Source organism: Elephantulus edwardii, unplaced genomic scaffold (genome assembly GCF_000299155.1).
Source record: "Elephantulus edwardii isolate Elephantulus edwardi_28Jun2011 unplaced genomic scaffold, EleEdw1.0 scaffold00246, whole genome shotgun sequence".
Classification (NCBI taxonomy): Eukaryota; Metazoa; Chordata; class Mammalia; order Macroscelidea; family Macroscelididae; genus Elephantulus; species Elephantulus edwardii.
In genome coordinates this window covers 1,483,336-1,502,537 of record NW_006399996.1, presented here as the reverse complement: position 1 = coordinate 1,502,537, position 19,202 = coordinate 1,483,336, and the positions used below count along the sequence as shown (strand labels likewise).

At 41.7% G+C, this 19,202-nt stretch overlaps 1 protein-coding gene across 1 annotated transcript in view; it reads right to left on the bottom strand.

Moving 5' to 3' along the window:
• Positions 1-1,248: 1,248 nt before the first annotated feature.
• The window catches only part of LOC102850260 (mitochondrial import inner membrane translocase subunit TIM50-like), a 20,752-nt gene continuing 2,798 nt past the window's right edge, over positions 1,249-19,202 (bottom strand). The window contains exons 2-3 of the mRNA XM_006899168.1: positions 1,390-1,466; positions 1,249-1,266 (exon numbers count right to left, since the gene is read on the bottom strand). Of these exons, the coding sequence (XP_006899230.1) occupies positions 1,249-1,266; positions 1,390-1,466 (95 nt within the window). The remainder of the gene's footprint in view (positions 1,267-1,389; positions 1,467-19,202) is intronic.

Sequence of the window (19,202 nt, the reverse complement as noted above, 5' to 3'; positions counted from 1 at the left end):
TCTTTTAATTTCCTGGCTACTGGTGCCAAAAGTGTTGACTGTGGAGCCAAACAAACTAAAGCTGTGTACAATCTCAATCTCTTCACCATCCATCCTGATGCTGCCAATTGGTCCAGTGGTGAGAATCTTTGTCTTCTTGACATTGAGCCTCAATCCATATTGGAGGCTGCAGTCCCCAACCCTCTGCAGCAAGCAATACCAATTACAAAAGTTAATCACAAGATGTCTCACCATTTTGGAGAAGTATACATTGGTGTTTGACCGCACCATGGTCCCTCTAAGTCTCTAGGGGAAGAATCTTGTCTCTGGTTCCCTCAGACTTTCCTTGCTGGCAGACTCTTCTCTGCCTGGATGCTGGCCTTACTTTGCCTTGGTGTCTCTTTTCTGGTAGAACCTCACATTAACTGATAATATTGTTTAAACAAGGACACATTCATAGGTACTAGGGGCTGGGACTTGAACATATCTTTTTGGAGGACATAATTCAATCCATGAAGTCTAGATGTCTGTCTGATCAGGGCACCTTCAGCCTGGGCCAAATCTAGCTAAAGGGTGTCCCATCCCAGTTGTTGCAGTGTGCAGGGTCACAGTTCCATCTCCTGCAGGTTCCCCAGGGCGTGGTGGTGGTGGGGAGCTTCAACACCCTTTTTGTATCTCTGCATGTGTTCATTTTACTTCAACAGCTAAAGGGAGAGGCACAAGGCTTCTTAGCTGAACAAGGATCCCTTGCCAGGTCTCTTATCGACTTCACCCAGACAAAGAATTTGTTAGCAACCTATAAATGTCAGCTTGAGTAAATAAATAAATTTAAGTTCCTTTAGCCAGTCCTTCGACCTTTCATCAGGACTCAGTGACATTTTGTTCCGTTGTACCTATGCTCATTGCCAGTCAGCAGTGACTGGATAGCAACTAACAATGACAACATGTTTCCTCATTAAAAGGTAATTAAGAACAAAACCCTCTTTACCAGGTTGGTCACAAGCACCCAAGCAGCTGACAGAGGAACCAGAGGCAGGGCAGTTTTGGTGGGGGTCAAGGGGTGGAAATAAGACATCTTTCTCCAGAAACCAGAGTGGAGGTGGGAGAAAGGTGGAAGGGTAAAAGGAAGGAATCAGGAAGTAGGAATTACCTGTTGTCAACCTTAGCTCCAACAGTTGTAGATCTGGAGGCTGGTTATGCTCAGACTGGGCCCAGGAGCAAGACTGACTGACTCAATTTGATTTGAGCTCAGAAACAGAGAGCCAGTGTTCAGTGCTTGTCTGGAGTCTAGAGAGAGAGGGCTGGGCTTCCAAGAGCAGTCAGAGATTTCAAAGCTATGGCCATGGGCTGAGGGCATGGGGAGCTAGTGGGCCCCTGAAGACAGAAGCTGGCGGAGCTCAAGTTACTCACCACCCCTTCTGGGCTGCTGGGGCCAGCAGGCACAAAGTGCGCCCAGATCTCCTCCCCTGCTAGGAGCAAGAGACACACTGGGAAAGCAAAGGAGGTCTGAGTGTGGGTGGGAGCCATTCTGTCCTGTTTCTCTTTTGGTCCAGCTGTCTTTCCATTTGAGTCCTGTGCTCTCAGGCCAATTTGAGTTCCACAAAGCCATTTGAAGGTTGTGTCTCACAAACTCACAGTGGGTCTCTAACATTATGATCTATCTACATAGTCTTGCATCTAATCTTTACAGAAACCTACAGAAGATTCACTTTGGTTGTTTGTCAAGCCAAGCTTCTACAAAGTGATGCTAAGAGAAATACCATATACAAGGACACTTGGGGTTACTTGAAATGCAGTGCTCCACAGTAATGGCTGATGGAAGGGGCTGCTGTCTTTGACTCACTCCCAAGAGGGACAACCCAACAGCATGAAAATGGAGCCTTCTGTTTAGGAAAATTTTCTGACCCACTGCAACCTTGTTTTCCAATTTTGCAATGAGATCAGTGACTGCTGGACTATAAGTCAACGTTAACTCACGGTGACCCATGTGTATCAGAGTAGAATGATGCCCCATAGAGTTTCAACAGCTGATTTTTTGAAAGTAGATCACCAGGTCTTTCTCCTGAAGCACTTAACTTGAACCTCCAAGGTTTCAGTCAGCAGCAGAGCACTTTAACCAACTGTATCACCCAGGGACTCCTTTGAAGAGAGAAATAATATATTAAAGAAAAAAGTAGATAGGCGGTGGAGAGTGAAATCTCTTTCCTATTGACTTGGTGCGCAGAGCAGTTGATGACCACACGGTGGCGCTGCCGTCCTCAAGGACAAGAACACAGGAGCAAGAGAAAAGGAGAGATCCCCAAATCAAAGTCACTTTCAATTGTTATAGCCTTCTATTTATGTATTTGTGATTTGAATGAAAGTTTGCAGAGCAGATTGGTGTTCTAGTCAACCCTTCTTACTCTGTTTTATGACATGATTATACTCTTTACACGATGACAGCACTCTGGTTCTTGCTTCCATGCATCCTTCTATCCTCACCCTTCTTGACTGTTGAGCTTTATCCCTGGGTATGTGCTGCCGTATTGATTGTGTATGGTCGATGGTTCTCAGGATGGAATATTTCCCTGGGTTTTATTGTTCATCTTACACATTTTCCATGAAAATTGATCAATAGGGGTGAGTTCAGTTCTGGGCTCCAAGTAGACTAAGGACCATACTCTGGGTTTCATCAGTCTCTATCAGATCAGCAAGCCTGGCCTTTATTTATAATTCCGAGTTTTGTTCTACATTTATTTCTCACCCTACACAAACCTTCTATTATATCCTTTCCAGATAGTTCAGCAGGATTAATTATTTCCATTGTCTTTGCTTTTCTTCACTCTCTACTCTAGACACGAGCCACCAATGAGTGGTTGGTTACCCTATAGATAGTCTCTCGCAGGTGACCCCAGATGAGATTCATCAATGTCTTTGTGGGCTATGTTATGGCAGTTGGCCTTGGTGTCTCACAAGACCGAGGCCCCATGACCATTGACATATTTCCTGAAAGTGTTTATGGTGGTGGTTGTTGTTATGTGCCATTGAGTTGTCTGCGACTCATAGCCATCCAATGCACAAGAGCCCTAAACCCTTCTCTATCCTGTGAAAATCTCACTGCCTCCAACACACCTATCCCCATTACCCCAGTCACTGAATCTAATTTTGTTTGGTTGTGGTTTAGGATTTTACATCATTTTGTCCCTTGATAACTCTACTTTATACATGGATATAGTTGTAGCACTTAGAAATATTCAGACATATCATCTGCCAGACTTACGTCTGATCATTAGTGCACTGTCTTTTACTTGCCCATAACTGTTAGTCTTGCCTGTGTGCATATGTATCCACTTATTAATATTTGTAAGATGGGATTGAATATGCAATGTTGTCTAGAATTCGTTCACAACTCTCCTTTTCATTAATTACATTATTCTAATTGTTCCTTATTTTGCAATAACCTTCCCAATCACTTCCAGTCACTACTATATGTCTATTATCTAATTACTGATTCTCCCCCATCCATGGTAGCCATCAAAGAATATTTCATTCTATGTGTAAGGTTTTTTTCTTAACTTTTTAATAAGAATGGACTCATACAATATTTATCCTTTCACAACTCATCTAATTCATTCAGCATAATGTCCTCCAGGCTTACATCCATGTTATTCAGCATTTCACAAACTCTTCATTCGTCTCTAACTTTGCTTAGTATTCCAATGTATGCATATACAATGATCTATTTATCTGTACATCTGTTGGTGGCCAGGTAGGTGGTTTCTATCTCTTAGACATTATAAATATGCCACAGGGAACATGGATGCGCATTTATCTGTTTGGAACTCAGATCTTATTTCTTTGGGATATATACGTAGTAGTGAGATTGCTGGATCAAATGGTATTTCTATTTCCAGCTTGCTAAGCAAGAATCATACTGTTTCCCATAGTTGCTGTTGTGTATTCTTGAGTCAAACTGACCCATAGCTGACTCTCCAGTGGGTTTTTGGGGGCAATACATCACACAGAAGGAGATTGCCTATCTTTTTCCCACAGAGCAGCTGATGGATTAGAGCTGCATACCTTTGGGTTGGCAGCACGATTCCTTACCATTAAGCCACCAGAATTGTGCCTTCTTACAGTCCCAAACAGTGGAATATATAAATTACAATATCTCTACCCTCTTACCAGCGTTGGTTGTTTTCCGTCTTGTTGAGTGTTGCTGTTATTCCTGGGGTGTGATAATGTTTCATTGCTATTTTGATTTACATCTCTTTAATGGGTCTAAAAAATCCCATGAATAGCAGTAGAACATTGTCTGATAAAATGAATGAAGGTGAAACCCTCAGCTTGGAAGCTGCTCCAGGGTTGCCTCCTCAAACTGGAGTCTACCTTAATGATGGAGCAAAGCCTGCTGGTAAATACAGACCTTCATTTGCTGCTGTGGGGTGACTTCAAAGAAGGAGAAAGAGCTAAAAATACCCATTACTAACTGGATGATGTGATGTAGGAAGCATGAGTCTAGGAAAACGGAAAGTTGTAAGAAGTGAGGTGGGGTGTGTAAAGATCTGTATTCTAGGCCTCAGTGAGGGAAGGGATTGACTGGTGTGGGTTTGTTTAGAAAGGATAAGCAAGTATGTAGGTGGAGTACCCCCCTTCAATGCAGGAGAGCTTGCTTAGCTCCTCTGGACCACACAGGTTTCCCCTGGAGCTAAGGCCCTTTCCTTCTCTGTTGTCAGTGTTATAGCTCTATTAGGAAGCTTCCTCCCCTGTCTGCTTGCTTTTCTTCTCTTCCTTCTGCTTCTGTTTGCTCCCAGTGGGGAAGTTTTTCCCCATCAGAAACAAGTCTTTGTGAGGCTGCCTGTAAATATAACTATATTGCTACTGTTAGATGCAGTTCAGTCGGTTGTGATTCACAATGGCCCTATGAACAATAGATCTAAATAAACCCCATTATGTTGTTGTGTGTCACCGAGTCAGAAATGACCCATAGCCAACCTTCCAGCAGGTTTCAAAGGTGGTAAATCCCATGGAAGGAGATCGCCCATCTTTTTCCCTTGGATTCTAATTTTGTGTTTTTGGGTTGCCACTGCAATTCCTTACCACCAAGCCATAGAAGAAGGATCGATGCCTTTGAGTTATGGTGCTGGAGAAGAGTACTCAACATGCCATGGACTGCCAAGAGAACAAACAGTTCTCTCCTGTAGAGGGTGAAATCAAGCGGCTCCTTGGAGGCAAGGATTTTGAAGCTCTATCTCACATACTTTGGGCATGTTTCTTGGAGAAGGACATCGTGCTTGGAAGGATGGAGGCAAGAGCAGGAGAGGAAGACCCTGCATAAGATGAATAGACACAGCGACTGGAGTAATGGGGTGGATGTGTTGGAGACAGTGGGATTGGCTCAGGATAGGGTAGGGTTCAGATCTGTTGTGCATAGGGTCACTATGAGTCATGGTTGACTTGATGACACATAACAATAACAACAAGCCACCAAAGCTCCCTAAACTCTGTATGTTCTTGTTGTGAACCATAGAGTCAAAACCGACCCACAGCTGAGCTTCAGGCAGCTTTTCAGAGGCAGTTAATGGCACAGGAGGAGATTGTCCATCCTTCTTCTACGGAGCATCTGGTGGCCTTGAACCACATGCCTTGGGGATGGCAGCACAGCTTCTTGCCATGAGGTCACATCATGACCCTCCCAGCAGGACACCATAAACTGACCACTGGGATCACAGATATTTGCATAATGTATTGAATTTTCTCTACAAGGTGCATGGCAATCAGGATGCAGACAAAGCATCAAGAACAGTTTGCCCAGAAAATATAATTTAATCTAGACAAATCAACAACTATCTGGCATAGAAAACTAGGACAAAGGCAACTAATTCCTCAGAGTTTACAGGAAAAATTTCTTAAGCTGTTTTCCCCCCCAAATAACTAAGGAGAAAAAAAAACCAACCACAAACAAAAAACCCAACCACAAAACACCCCACATAAAAGAGCTCATTTCTCCACAGAAAGAGTTATGAATGCCATTCAGGTCTCCCTTGTGAGTCTCCACATATTAGCTTTTTATTTAGCGAGGCACTCCTCTCTTCTTTAGACTCTTTCTTCTTCATGGTGACAAATTCTACTCTCCATTATTTTTTTTTCTACTCTCCATTTTTAAGACAAACTCTGGAATTTTACTTGTCAGTCTGATAAGAAACCAAGTTGTCCCCTAAGCAGAAACTGGAGGAAGAATGTTACAGTTCTATATGTTACAGTCTACCCTGAATATGTGGTCCCAGGCCTGGCTGTGTCTCGATAAGACCTGACTATTTATACTTAGTAAGGCAGATGACCAGATGCTGAGAAGGCCCTGGGCCTGATCACAATCTAACAGGACCCCTTCCCCCAAATTCCTGAGCCAACTACTATCCCCTCTCAACCTCCTTAACAGCCCCATAAGGGGAAACTGCACGCCAGTTGTCTGTCTGCACGCCATTCTCATCTTCTCTCTGAGCGATTGATCACCTGATGTCCCTCTTAGACCACTTGATAAAAAAAGGCCTGTTCGTTTCTTGGGACCAGTTTCTTTATTTCTCTCTCGCAGCTCTTTTTCTATCTGACAGAAAAAAAGAACAGAGTAAAATCTACTTAATTAAAAAAAGGCTCATATGGATATGTTCTCCTATATACCTTGTTTGGATCGTTTCCTCACTTTTTATAGTCAGTAATAAAGAATTGCACTGCTATCTATCTGAAAGGCACATGGTTGAAACCACCAGCTGCTCTGTGGGAGAAGGATGAGCAGTTTCTTCCTATGTGACTTACAGCCTCTGGAAACCCACTGGAGGGTCAGCTATGAGTCATAATACAACAACAACAACAACAACAACATGAAATGGGTCTTTGTTGTTACCTGCTATTAAAATGCCTCTCACACAGTAATCCCATGCATAACACAACAAGGTGTTGCTTGGTCCTGCACCATTTTCAGGGTTGTTGCTGACATGCTCAATTCTGTTGTTTTGGTCAGTGCGTACATTTTGAATATGTTCCGTCCTGGGAGGCCTATCTTCTAGCACTCGGACAATGTTCTGCTGTACTCCCTTAAGCTTTCCTGGGCTAGATTTTGGAAGCGGCTCACCACGCCTTTCTTCTTACTCTGGAAGCTCTGCTGAAACCTGTCTATCATGGTGACTCTGCTGGAGTTTGGACATGGTGACATAGCTTGTGATATGCAAGCCACCACAGCCAAGCTGAAGAAGTGATGATATGTGGGTATCTTGTTCCTGTAAGCTGATTCCGACTCTTAGTGACCATGCAGGACAGAGCAGAGCTCCTCTACAGGGTTCTAGGCCATAGTCTTTATAGAAACAGCTAACACATCTTTACCCCATGAATTGGGCTAGAACCTTTGACCTTTCTGCTAGCAGCCAAGCCTTAACTACTGCATCATCAAGGCTCATTAGAGTATAGGGAGCACGGGTGTGTCTGAAAGTCCTGCATTCCACCCTCTTACGGGACTAATCATCTGGCTCCACAATTCTAGGTTGAAAATTGTTTCCTGTGGGGGTTTTGAAGGCATCAGTTGTCCCAAGTGCTCAGCGTTACAACTGAAAAGTTGGAAACAGAAACCATTCTATTTCTTGTTTCTTTGTAAGTGATTTCTCCCACTCCCACTCGGTTGCTTTAACATCTTCTCATTATCTTTAATATTCTAAATTTTATCTTGGTATAAGTGGCATCCACCTCCTAAACCACATGCCTATGGAAACTCTATGAACTTGGAGAAACGACCATAGTTATAGAATATTATAGATAGTTATAGGTCTTTTGTTCACAGGGTCACTATGAGTTGTCATCAACTCGGTGGCAATCAACAACAATACATAGTTTGTTGTGGGCTATTTTTCAATTAATTCTATTTAGTCATCTCTTTCCCCCTCAACAACCATTAATTTATTAATCACAAATACCTTTAAAAGTTAAACTGTTGTTGTTGTTGTTAAGTGCCATCGAGTCGCAGGCGACTCATAGCGACCCTATGAAGGAGAGTCCTTGACGCTTGGGTGCCTTTCATCCTCTCTCCAAGTTCATAGGGTTTCCTGGAGGCAAGCTATTATGGAAGTGGATGCCACTCCTCCTTCCACGCTTGTTCAATCAGGGAGCTCCACCCCATTCTCAGCCCGCATTGGGTAGCCAACCATTAACACATTTGACACATCTGTGTCACAGTGTTCAGCCTCACAGCAACCACAAGTGACTGTGGGACGGCAACTTGTACATCAGGGCTATATGACCTAGAGGAATGTCTGAACAACAACAACAAAAAAAGTTAAACTAGTAGAGAAAAAAGACCCCAAGACCCCCCACAAATACCTTTAAAAGAAAAACACAAACAGCAAATATACACATGGACCTCACCTGATTGATATACTATACAGGAACCAAATGAAATACAGCTATGGAAAGAATTATCGGAGAAGTTCAATACCAACAATCAAAACCAAGCCAAGTGGCTGACTGTGGAACAGACCATCAATTACTGTTGTTATTATTGTTGCTAGGGGCCATCCTTGTAATCCTGAATAAAGTTCTTATGTTATTTTATTGTGTTCCTGTACTGATAATTTTTCCCTTTGTCTTTGTTTTATCACCTAGAACTCTTATTAGTTGGATGACAATTCTCCAGACTTATCTTCTGTATTACCTGTGAAGATTTTAGGATTCGTTAAAAAAAGATGACTGTCATTTTCTTGTACTGTGGTGGTTTGTGTATGCTGCTATGATATTGAAAGCTATGCCAGCAGAATTTTACATATCAGCAGGTTCACCCCTGGTGAACAGATTTCATTGGAACTTCTTGATTTAGACAATTTAGGAAGACAAAGACATACTTTGGGCATGTTATCAGGAGGGACAAGCTTTTGGAAAAAGATATCATGCTGTAAAGGTGGAGGAGGGTCAGAGAAAGAGAGGAAGACCCTTAATAAGGTAGATTGGCACAGTGACTGTAACAATATTGTTGTTATTATGTGCTTTTGAGTTGAATACGGCTCATAGCGACCTTATGAACAATAGCTCTGAACTCTGCCCTATCTTGAGCCAACCTCACTGTCTCTGACACACCTGCTCCTATTGCCACAGTCACTGTGTCAATCCATCTCATCCAGGGTCTTCCTCTCCTGTGCTGACCCTTCACCCTTCCAAACATGATGTCCTTCTCCATGGATAGGTCCTTCCTGGCAACATGTCCCAGATAGGTCAGATGGACTTCAAGAGCAACCTGGTTTCATCCTCTTCAGCACAGACCTGTTTGTTCTCTTGGCGGACCATCAGCTCAAATATATCAGAGCTGGTAAGGATGGAGCAGGATGGGGCAGAGTTCAGCTCTAGGCCTTTGGAGAAGTCCTTGACAGCAGATCTTCCCAATGTAACATCTTTTGATTTTTTTGACCGCTACTGCCAATGGTGTTGACTGTGGAGGCAACTAAAATGAAGTTGCGGACAACTTCAATCTTTTCTCCATCTATCAAGATGTTGCTTCTTGTTCCAGTGGTGAGGATTTTTGTTTTCTTGATGTGGAAGCAACCATAGCTTCTGTCTCTGTTACACATGGGCTTCTACAGATAGAAACTGTCTCAACAGCAATAAAAACGAACTACTGTTTTTTTTACTCTTAAATTTGAAACCAGTTGAGAACACTATACAAAGATAAATGAACATTGTGATATTAACTTTATTGTTGACAAGTAATAAAGAAAGTAATAAAGGAGGATTTTTCAAAATGTCTTGGTAATATTTAACTAAAGAATGAGGTGTTATTGTTATGTGCCGCTGAGTCGCTTGTGACTCATAGAGACTCTATGAACAATAGTCCTGAAACCTGCTCTAGTCCTATGTCAACCTCCTCATTCCCCAATTCATCTCATCAAGGGTCTTCCTGTCTTGCGCTGTCCCTCCATCCTTCCAAGCATAATATCCCTCTCCAAGGACTGGTTCCTCCTTGCAACATGCCCAAAGTACATCAGACGAAGCTTCAGAATCCTTGTCTCCAAGGACCAGCCTGCTTTCACCCTCTCTAGAATGAACCTGTTTGTTCTCCTGGAAGTTCATGGTATATTCAATATTCTTCTCCAGCACCACAGCTCAAAGGCATTGATTCTCTTTCTATCCCTAGTCATTGTCCAGCTCTCTGATGCATAGCAAGTAATTGCGAAGACTATGGCCTGGATCAGGAGCACCTTAGTCTCCAGACTGACCTCGTTGACTCTGGAGATGTCCCTGACAGCTGACTTTCCCAATGAAATTTGTCTTTTGACTTCCTGGCTGCTGGTATGAAGACTGTTGATTGTGGAACCAAGCAAACTAAAGCTGTTAACAATCTCAATCTCTTCACTATCTATCATACTGCTGCCAATCTGCCCAGTGGCCAATTTTGTTTTTTTTGATGTTGAACTTCAATCCATATTGAAGGCTTCAGTCCTTGACCTTCTGCAGCAAGTGCTTCAGGTCCTCCTCAGTTCCAGCAAGCAGGTTTGTCTCATCAGCATAAGGCAGGTTGTTGATGAGTATTCCTCCAATCTACACTCCTCCTCATGGAGCCCAGCCTCCTGGATGATCTGTTCTGCATATAGATTGAAAAGGTATAGAGCTAGGACATATCCCTGGCGTACACCCTTCCCAATTGTGAACCATTCAGTGCTTCCTTGCTCTACTCTGACAACTGATTCTTCGTCCAAGTATAGATTTCACATAAGCACAGTCAAATGTTCTGAGATTCTCATTCTTCTCAGAGTCAGCCACAGTTTGTTGTGATCCACACAGTCAAACGCCTTTGCAAAATCAATGAAACACAGATGGACATTCCTCTGGTACTTCCTGCTTTCAGCCAAGACCCATCTGATGTTAGCTGAAATATCCCTAGTAACATGGCCTCTTCTAAACACAACCTGCATATCAGGCAGTTCTCTGTTGATGTGCTGTTTCAGTCATTTCTTGATAATCTTCAGCAGAATCCTGCTTGCATTTGATATTAATGACATTGTTTAATAATTTCTGTAGTCTGTTGGTTTACCTTTCCTTAGAATGTGAACTAATATGGATCTCTTCCAATCAGTTGGCCAAGTGGTTGTCCTCCAGATTTCTTGGCACAACTTGGTGCGTCTACCTAGTCACAGGCAAGTCTAAGCAAAGCAGGCCTTCCTGCAGTAAGGAAGATGACAAAGGATGTTCTCAAATCAAGTAAATACAAAGATCAACCCGAGGTGCTAGAGAACACGGTTGGTGAGTCAGTCTTCACTTCCTGGGGAGGATTGGATAAGGGCTGGATGGGAGCCCTCCTTGGGAGAGCATGAGTTCAAGGGGAAAAAAAGAATTTCTCCTAACTTTGAGTATCTACGTTCTCATATTGTGGCAGCTCTTTTGTTTTGTTCATTTTCCTGGAAAATTTTGTAAATTTTACTTTTCAGAAGTTCCTTTAATTTTTTAATTTAGCATCCAATTGTTTTATTTTTGAGAGTCTTTTTTGTTTTCTGATTGCTTTTATTTATAGCATTGTGTTCTTTTTAGAAATCATCTGAAATATCAATTTTTTCTCCATCTATCAAAATGTTACTTATTGATCAAGTGGAAAGTATTTTTGTCTTCTTGATGTTGAGATAGAATTCATATTAAAGAATATAGTCCTTGATCTTTTGCAGCAAGCATTTCAAGTCCTCCTCACTTTAATCAAGCAAGATTGTGTCATCTGTATAACACAAGTTATTGATGAGTCTTCCTTTAATCCTCTCGCCACATTCTTCTTCATTGTCATTATTGTGAGGTGCTGTTGAGTCAAGTATAACTCATAATGACCCTATGAACAGCAGATGTGAACCCTGCCCTACCCTGTGTTATTCTCATATCCGACACACTAGAACCCATTGCTGAAGTCACCATGTCAATCCATCTCATTGATGGTTTTTTTCTTCTTCACTGATGTCCCATCTTTCTAAGCATCATGTCCCGCTCCAAAAAATGACCTTATCTAGCTACATATCTAAAGTATGAAAGACAAAGCTTCACCATCTTTGCCTCCAAGGAGCACTCTGTTTACACTTTCTCCAAAACATATCTGTTTGTTCTTTTGGTAATCCATGGGATGGTCAGTACTCAATATTCAGTACTCTTCTCCAACACCAAAACTTACAGGCATCAATTAATCCTTATTGTCATCCTTATTCATTATCTAGCTCTCTAATGCATAGCAAGTGATTGAGAAGACCATGGCATGGATCAGGTGTACTTTAGTCTTCAAAATGACATCATTGCTCTTAAGTATTTTAGAGAGATCCCTGATAGCAGACTAGCCCAGTGCAATATGTCTCTTGATTTTCTAACTTCTGGCACCAAGGGTGTTGATTGTTGATCCAAGCAAGATGAAATAATAGACAGCTCCAATTCTTTCTCCACCTATCATAATGTTGACTGTTGGTCTTGTAGTGAACACTTTTGTTTTCTTGATGTTGAGATGAATTCATACCAAAGGCTATAATCCTTGGTAATATGAATCAAGCATTTCATATCTTCTTCACTTTCAGCAATCAAAGTTGTGTCATCTGCATAACATAGGTTGTTGATGAGTCTTCTTTCAAACCTGATACCACTTTCTTCTTTACAGAGTCAGGCTTTGGGAATTATTTGTGCATCATACAGATTTAAAGGATATGGAGAAAGGATATTACCCTGATGCACACTTTTCCTGATTTTAAAGCAGCTGGTGTTTCCTTGCTCTCTTAGGACAATAGCTTCTTGGTCTAGGTATAGGACTACTCAAATGTGAAGTGTTTGTGGCCCATCAAGGGACTAGGATAGCTTGCTAAGAATGTTAATAGCATCTATTGATTGTTGTTGTTGCCTGGAGACCTACTTCCAAAACACCAGCCATTGAAAACTCTACAAAACTCAGTACTATTCTGACACAGATTGTGGATAATTACGAGTTGGAGTCAAGTCATAATGTGGCTATGTGCTGTTGAGTTGGAATCAGCTTAGAGCTGACCCTCCAGGAGGTTTTAAGAGAATTGATCTAGGTATGGACAATCGACAAAGTAAATTAAGGAAACCTAACAAACAAGTGGGTAAACCATATATAAAGGCAATGAATACAAGGAAAAATTTGAGTTGTCAAAAAATAGATGACATCTTCAAATTAAATATTAACCATTTAAAAAAAATAATCAAAGCTCAAGAAACTTAAAGTTTATCCAGGCAGTCATTCTACATGTATGCAGAGATAATTTTGCTTCTAACAAGTGGCTCAGAATAGATCAGTCACTATTGTTAAAAATAAATCTTTGAATTGGCTCAAAGCAATAATATTGGATTGTTTCATAATTTAGTAAGAAATTTACATATCGAAGGCACATAATTCCTAACATAGAATAAAGAAGTTTTTTTTTTCACAGAATCTGGGAATATTTTTTCTTAGGGAGAATAAATTTCCATGGTAACCAAAATTTAATGATTACTGAATTAGCATTAAAAGATGTCTCTTAAAGATTTAGTAGTCTTTCATGGCATGGATTTAATTACGTCTCCACAAAATATATGTATGCAATGGATGTAATGTGGTTGTGATGTAAAGGTCTTCCATGGTTGGATAAGTCAAACAGGTGTAAGAGGGTTAAGTTTTGGATGCATCACCCTTAGTCACAGCCCTGATCAGATATCATGTCATTTTCGTCTGTAATATTTTTTACCTCACAAAAGTGGAAAGAAAGGCAAGCAGAGAAAGGGGATCTCAGTTTCAACAACAAAGAATTGCCGGGAGTGGAGTGCATCCTTCAGACCCAGGCATGTGCAGGGAAGTCCTTGACACAGGACAAGGTTAAGACATATTGAAAAGTCCAAGGAGCATTTAGCCTGCAGATACTGAAGGATACAAGGGTTTTCCTTCAAAGCTGACAGAGGAAAAGGTTTTCTCTAGAGGCAATACCCTGGATTTGGACCTCTAACTTTATAAATATTAAGAAAAGAAATTTCTATTTATACCATTCACTTGCTATCTACTTGACATCTCTGTTATGACAGCAGTAGGCAGCTAGCAACCCAGCTTAGTGGGTAGCAGCTTTGAAACTTCTTGAAATGAAAAAGAAATAAACCCACCATCTTTTCCCATTAAATTTTGCAAAAGAGAGAAAGAACTTCAAGGAGAAGGGTTTGCACAACAACTGGAACAAGGAACTTGAACGTGGAGAGCTGGTGAGGATGGCACAGGATGGGGCTGTGTTGATCTATTGTTCATAGGGTTGCTGTATTCAATGACATTTAACAACATAACAATAATAACCACTGTTTTCTAGCTGGAAAAGACACATTTATAACACTGCAGATCAGTTTCTGGTAGAAAAAAAAATCAATGCTTTTGCAGATTGAGTCAGGTATTATTAACCTTGTTTGATTTCATGTGTGAGAAAAAGAAATGCTTTAAAATCAAAGTGAAATGCCAGTTAATTTTTCCCCTTTCATATAAAAAATGCAAAATAAAGGAAAAATGAGATACTATCAGATTGGTAGTGCCACATACTGGTAAGGATATGACCAAGAGACCCTTTTTATAGTTCTGGTGAGACTGTGAACAGCCATAGCTATCCTGGTAGATGGTCTGGCAGTACTTACTGAAATTAAGTGCCGGGATAATATGTGATCTAGAAATTCACTCCTGGATATTCTTTCTGGAGAAATTCTTGCCTAGGTACATACAGAAGCACAACAAAGCATTAAAAGCAGAACTATAAAAGTAAGATAACGACTGCATTGTTAACCTAACAGAGGGAAGGATGAGACAACCTGTATGGTAAGAATTTACTTTACTCAATAATTTGACTTTGTCCCAAGTTCCTGGAAACCAAGATCAAAAACCAAACCCACTGTGGTGTTTGTTGAGTCATTTCTAACTCCTCTGGGCATCAGGTTTCTGAGACTGTAAGTCCTGAAGGGAGAACAGTCTGAGACGACTGCAGTGGGGCCTGTCCATCTGGCTAAGAGCTGTAGTACTTGTCTGAGAAGGACTCATCAGAAGCCAGGCCCTGAGTAGGGCTTAGGAGTGATTAGTCAAGAAGTAGTTGTTCCGAGGGAAGACCTGTGTCTTGAGTTGTTCCTGCTACTTCTGAGCTGGTTGTTATAAACAAAGCAAGGGCTGTGTGGGGATGGCCACGCCTGACCTTCACCAACTTCACAAAAGAGAACTGTCTCCACCAACAGCATCAACAACACAAAACCATTCCCATGTGGTCAGACTTGCCAAGCTCCTGCATCCTTTCTACTCATCTCAATACCAATCTTACTACTTCAGTAGTAGGGTCCAAAATCTGATGCAATAGCTCACAGACCACACAGAACTATGTTGTTGTTGTTAGGTGCCATGAGTTGAGTAAGACACATAAAGACTTTATGAACAAAAGCTTTGAACTCAGTCCTGTCCTGTGCCATCATCACACTTACTGACCCACGAGAGCCCATTGCAGTAGTCACTCTTTCAATCCACCTGGTAGAAGGTCTTCTTCTCCTTTGCTGACCCTCCACCCTTCAAGTATCATGCCCCTTTTCAAGGAATAACCCCTCCTAGCAATATGCCTAAAATATTGTTCTGACTAATTTGCAGAACCATATCGGGTAGGTCAGGTCAAAGGTTATAATTTGGTTTGTAGCAGAATACAGTCAGTATAGCTTCCAAAATGTGCTCAGAAGTGTCTCAGCCTTGAGTCTCACAGCTTTAGGGGAATGTTACAAAGTTCTCAGTCCTGAGAATTATGACCCCCACACTCAGTTGTGCCATAAACTTGGGCAAAGACTTATCTCCAATGCCAGTGATGTTGCAATCCCAAGGTCCCATGTTAAATCAGGTCTCTGGTTCTCTGCTGTGGCTGCTATGCCCGTTGCTCCCATAGACTCTACTCTCGCTGGTACAAGGGTCTCTGGCCCTGAAGAACACATTACATTCTCTTTCTTCTTTGTTGGTGGTGAAGTTTCTCTCATTCTGCTGCTGGAAACAATTTAATGGCGAGATTAGTTAATCCCCTTGTGCATTGGTGAGAGTAGCCAATCCCTATCCTCATATTTCCACCTATCTACATGGTAAACTCAAATTCAATGACCAGGAATGCCATTTTTAACACTAAACTTTACACACCAGAGTTGTGATCCTGCATTGTAATCTGTTACTTCTCTAATAAACCCCATAGTCTAACTGCATGGATTCTCGGAGACATTGCAGGGAGCTGGTAAACAATGATGGCAGGAAGAGCACTGAGCAGTTAGGGGAGCTGCTGATTCTGGAAATAATGGAGCAGCACAGAAGTTTGGAGAAGCTCAACATTTGTGACTTGCTTAACTTCTGCCTTATAGCAACCAGTGTGTATTCATTCTTATAGTAAATAAACTTTAATCAATTTCTATTATTGAAAAATATAATTTTTCTTTGATAACTCTAATAATTATATAGTGTTTTGAGAATTCTACTGGTTTTTCTAGTGAATTATTGGCCTTTTTGGGCCATGAGAACCCCAAAACTTGTATTCAGTTGGTCAGAAGTGTGAATAGCATGGGAATTCTTTTTTTTTTTAATGCACATTCATGTTTATTGTTGCATTATTCACAACAGAAAAGAGATGGAAACAACCCAAATGCCCACCAATAAATGAATGGGTAGGAAAACTATGGTATAGTCAGACAATGGAATACCACAAAGCACTGAAAAACAAGGAACTCATATTATACAAAATGGGTGACCCTGGAGGACATTATGCTGAGTGAAATATCAGTCATAAAAGGACAAATACTGCATGATGCCACTGTTATAAAAGAGGTCTGACTTTGGGGTTAGAGGGAAACTAAGAAAAGAGGGGATAAATAACATCCACTGCATTGAAACAGATGAGGGAGAAAAACTGTTTAAAAGGAATATGATTTGGTATTACTTTCATGATAAGAGGCCAAAATAACTGCTGCATAGTAAAGTGGATTGGAGGAAATTGTATAACAATGAAGTAATTTCCCCCCCCCCAAAAGAGAAAAGCTAACTTGGAGGGAGGGGTGGCTAGGGAGGAAAATGTGCAACAATTAATGGAAATCCAAGTTCTCCAAACGTCTATTAAAATCTCAATTTAAAAAAAAAGGAAAAGAGGGGATAAATAATGAACATTGCATTCAAATAGATGAGGAAAGAACTGTCTAATAGAAATATATGATTAGGTATTATTTGCATGACAACAGTCCAGAATAAAAGCTGCATAGAAAAGTGGACTAGGGGGCAGGGAAAGGGAGTTTAGTTAACTGTGCAACAATGAAAGAATCTTTTTAAAGAGAAAATTGAACTGGAGTGGGTACGGAGGAAAATGTACAACAATGAAAGAATGGAAATCCAAGTTTTCATTTAGTAACCACAATAGCTTTCTGAAACGTGTCTCCTCTCCCTACCCTTAGTCCTGTCCATCCTCTCCGGCCTGGACCTTGTTAAAGCTTCCTCTCCAATGCTTGCCTGAGCAGAGAGAAAACCTTCCCACAGTGAGGGCCAAGAAGAGCAGAGAGATGATGGCAGCCAGATGGGGCTTCAAGGGCCACAGTGAAGGTGTTACCTTTTATCCTGGCCACATGCCCAAAGTATGTGAGATGGATAGATTCCTTCATTCCTCAAATACTTAAAGTATGACTATTACAACACGGAAGCTCTGGTGCCTTCGGAGAGTTCTGATGGCTTAGTCGTAAGGAATTGTATTGCCAAGGCAAAAGAACACAGTTCAAACCCACCAGCAACTCCATGGGAGAAACATGGGCAATCGCCTCCCATGTGATTTACTGCCTCCAAAAACCCTCTGGAGGGTCAGCTATGGATTGGTTCTAAAGGCATTCTGGTGACACAGTCCACAGTAAATTGCACTGCTAATCTACAGGCCCTGGAGGTGGCTCCGGTGGTCCAAAGCCACCAGTGGCTCCACAGGACAAAGATGGGCAGCCTCTTTTGATGTACAGCCTCAGAAACAAGCAAGAAAGTCAGCTGAATGAGAATGGACTTGAGGAGAGTGAATTTACTTAGAATAAGGGGCAAAGTCCACCTTTACAGCATTTTCAAGGCAGGCAGCACAAAGACTAAATGGAAATGTGTAGCATGTCAGAATGAATTGAAAACAAAGCTGCTGTTTTATATACCTTCCAGTGGGAACTGACCTACAGCTGCCCTCCAGCAGTTACTCTGAGACAGACATAACAGGGCAGATTGCCCATCTGGTGGGTTCAAACTGTATGCCATGAGGGTGGCAGCACAACTTATCACTAAAGCAGCCCACACTAAAAAAGTCCACTGTCACTGGCTCCATTCTGACTCGTAGAGGTCCAACACTGGGCTCCCGGGGGTCTAAGTCTGAGAGCAGACACCTTTATCTTTTTCCCCAAGGGGCTGAATAGTCAAGCCACAATCCGTTGGTTAGAAGCCCTGCCACACCACCAGGGTTCTTTACATCAGAAGGGATAGGATATACTGGGCAGATCACAGTATTCAATGAATCGGCAAGGGCCATAGGAGCATAGGAGGGGAGGGAGCCCACCTGCAGAAGATTCCTGGCTGGCATAGCTTGTCACATCTGTCTATCACTGGACTTCAGACCTGCTCAAAACTTATCAAGGGTGCCCCCTTCTTCCATACTCAAGACTGGAGGGCAGATTTGAATTCTTCTTAGAAACTTCTGAGCCTCTTATAAAATCCTGAATCCAGTTCATTTTGACCCAGTTTCAAAAGAATTTTAAACAGTGAAGAAAAGTTCAAGTATACCACTGCTTCATGGTAGAGATGGGCAATCTTCTCTCGTGCAATTTACAGCCTCCTAAAACCTACTGAAGGATCAGCTATGACTCAGTTCCAACTTGATGGCCATGAGAAAGATTAAAAAAGAGCAGAGTGCTGCAATCTGTTAAGGCACACAGCTTGAGGCCACCAGCTGCTCTGTGGGAGAAGGATGGGCAATCTCCTCCCACGCAACCAACTGCCTCTGAAAACCAGAGGGTCAGCTATTGGTCAGTCCCGTTTCTACGGTACACAACAGCAGCTCTAGATACAAGGAGGTTCTGGGTACCTATTGGTAAGAAGCTGCACTACAATCTCAAAGGCATATGGTTCAAATCTACCAGTTGCTACGTGGGAGGACTGGCAATCTCCTTCCATGAAATTTTTTGTTGTTGTTGAGTACCATCAAGTCAGAACCAACTCATAGCTGACCCTCCAG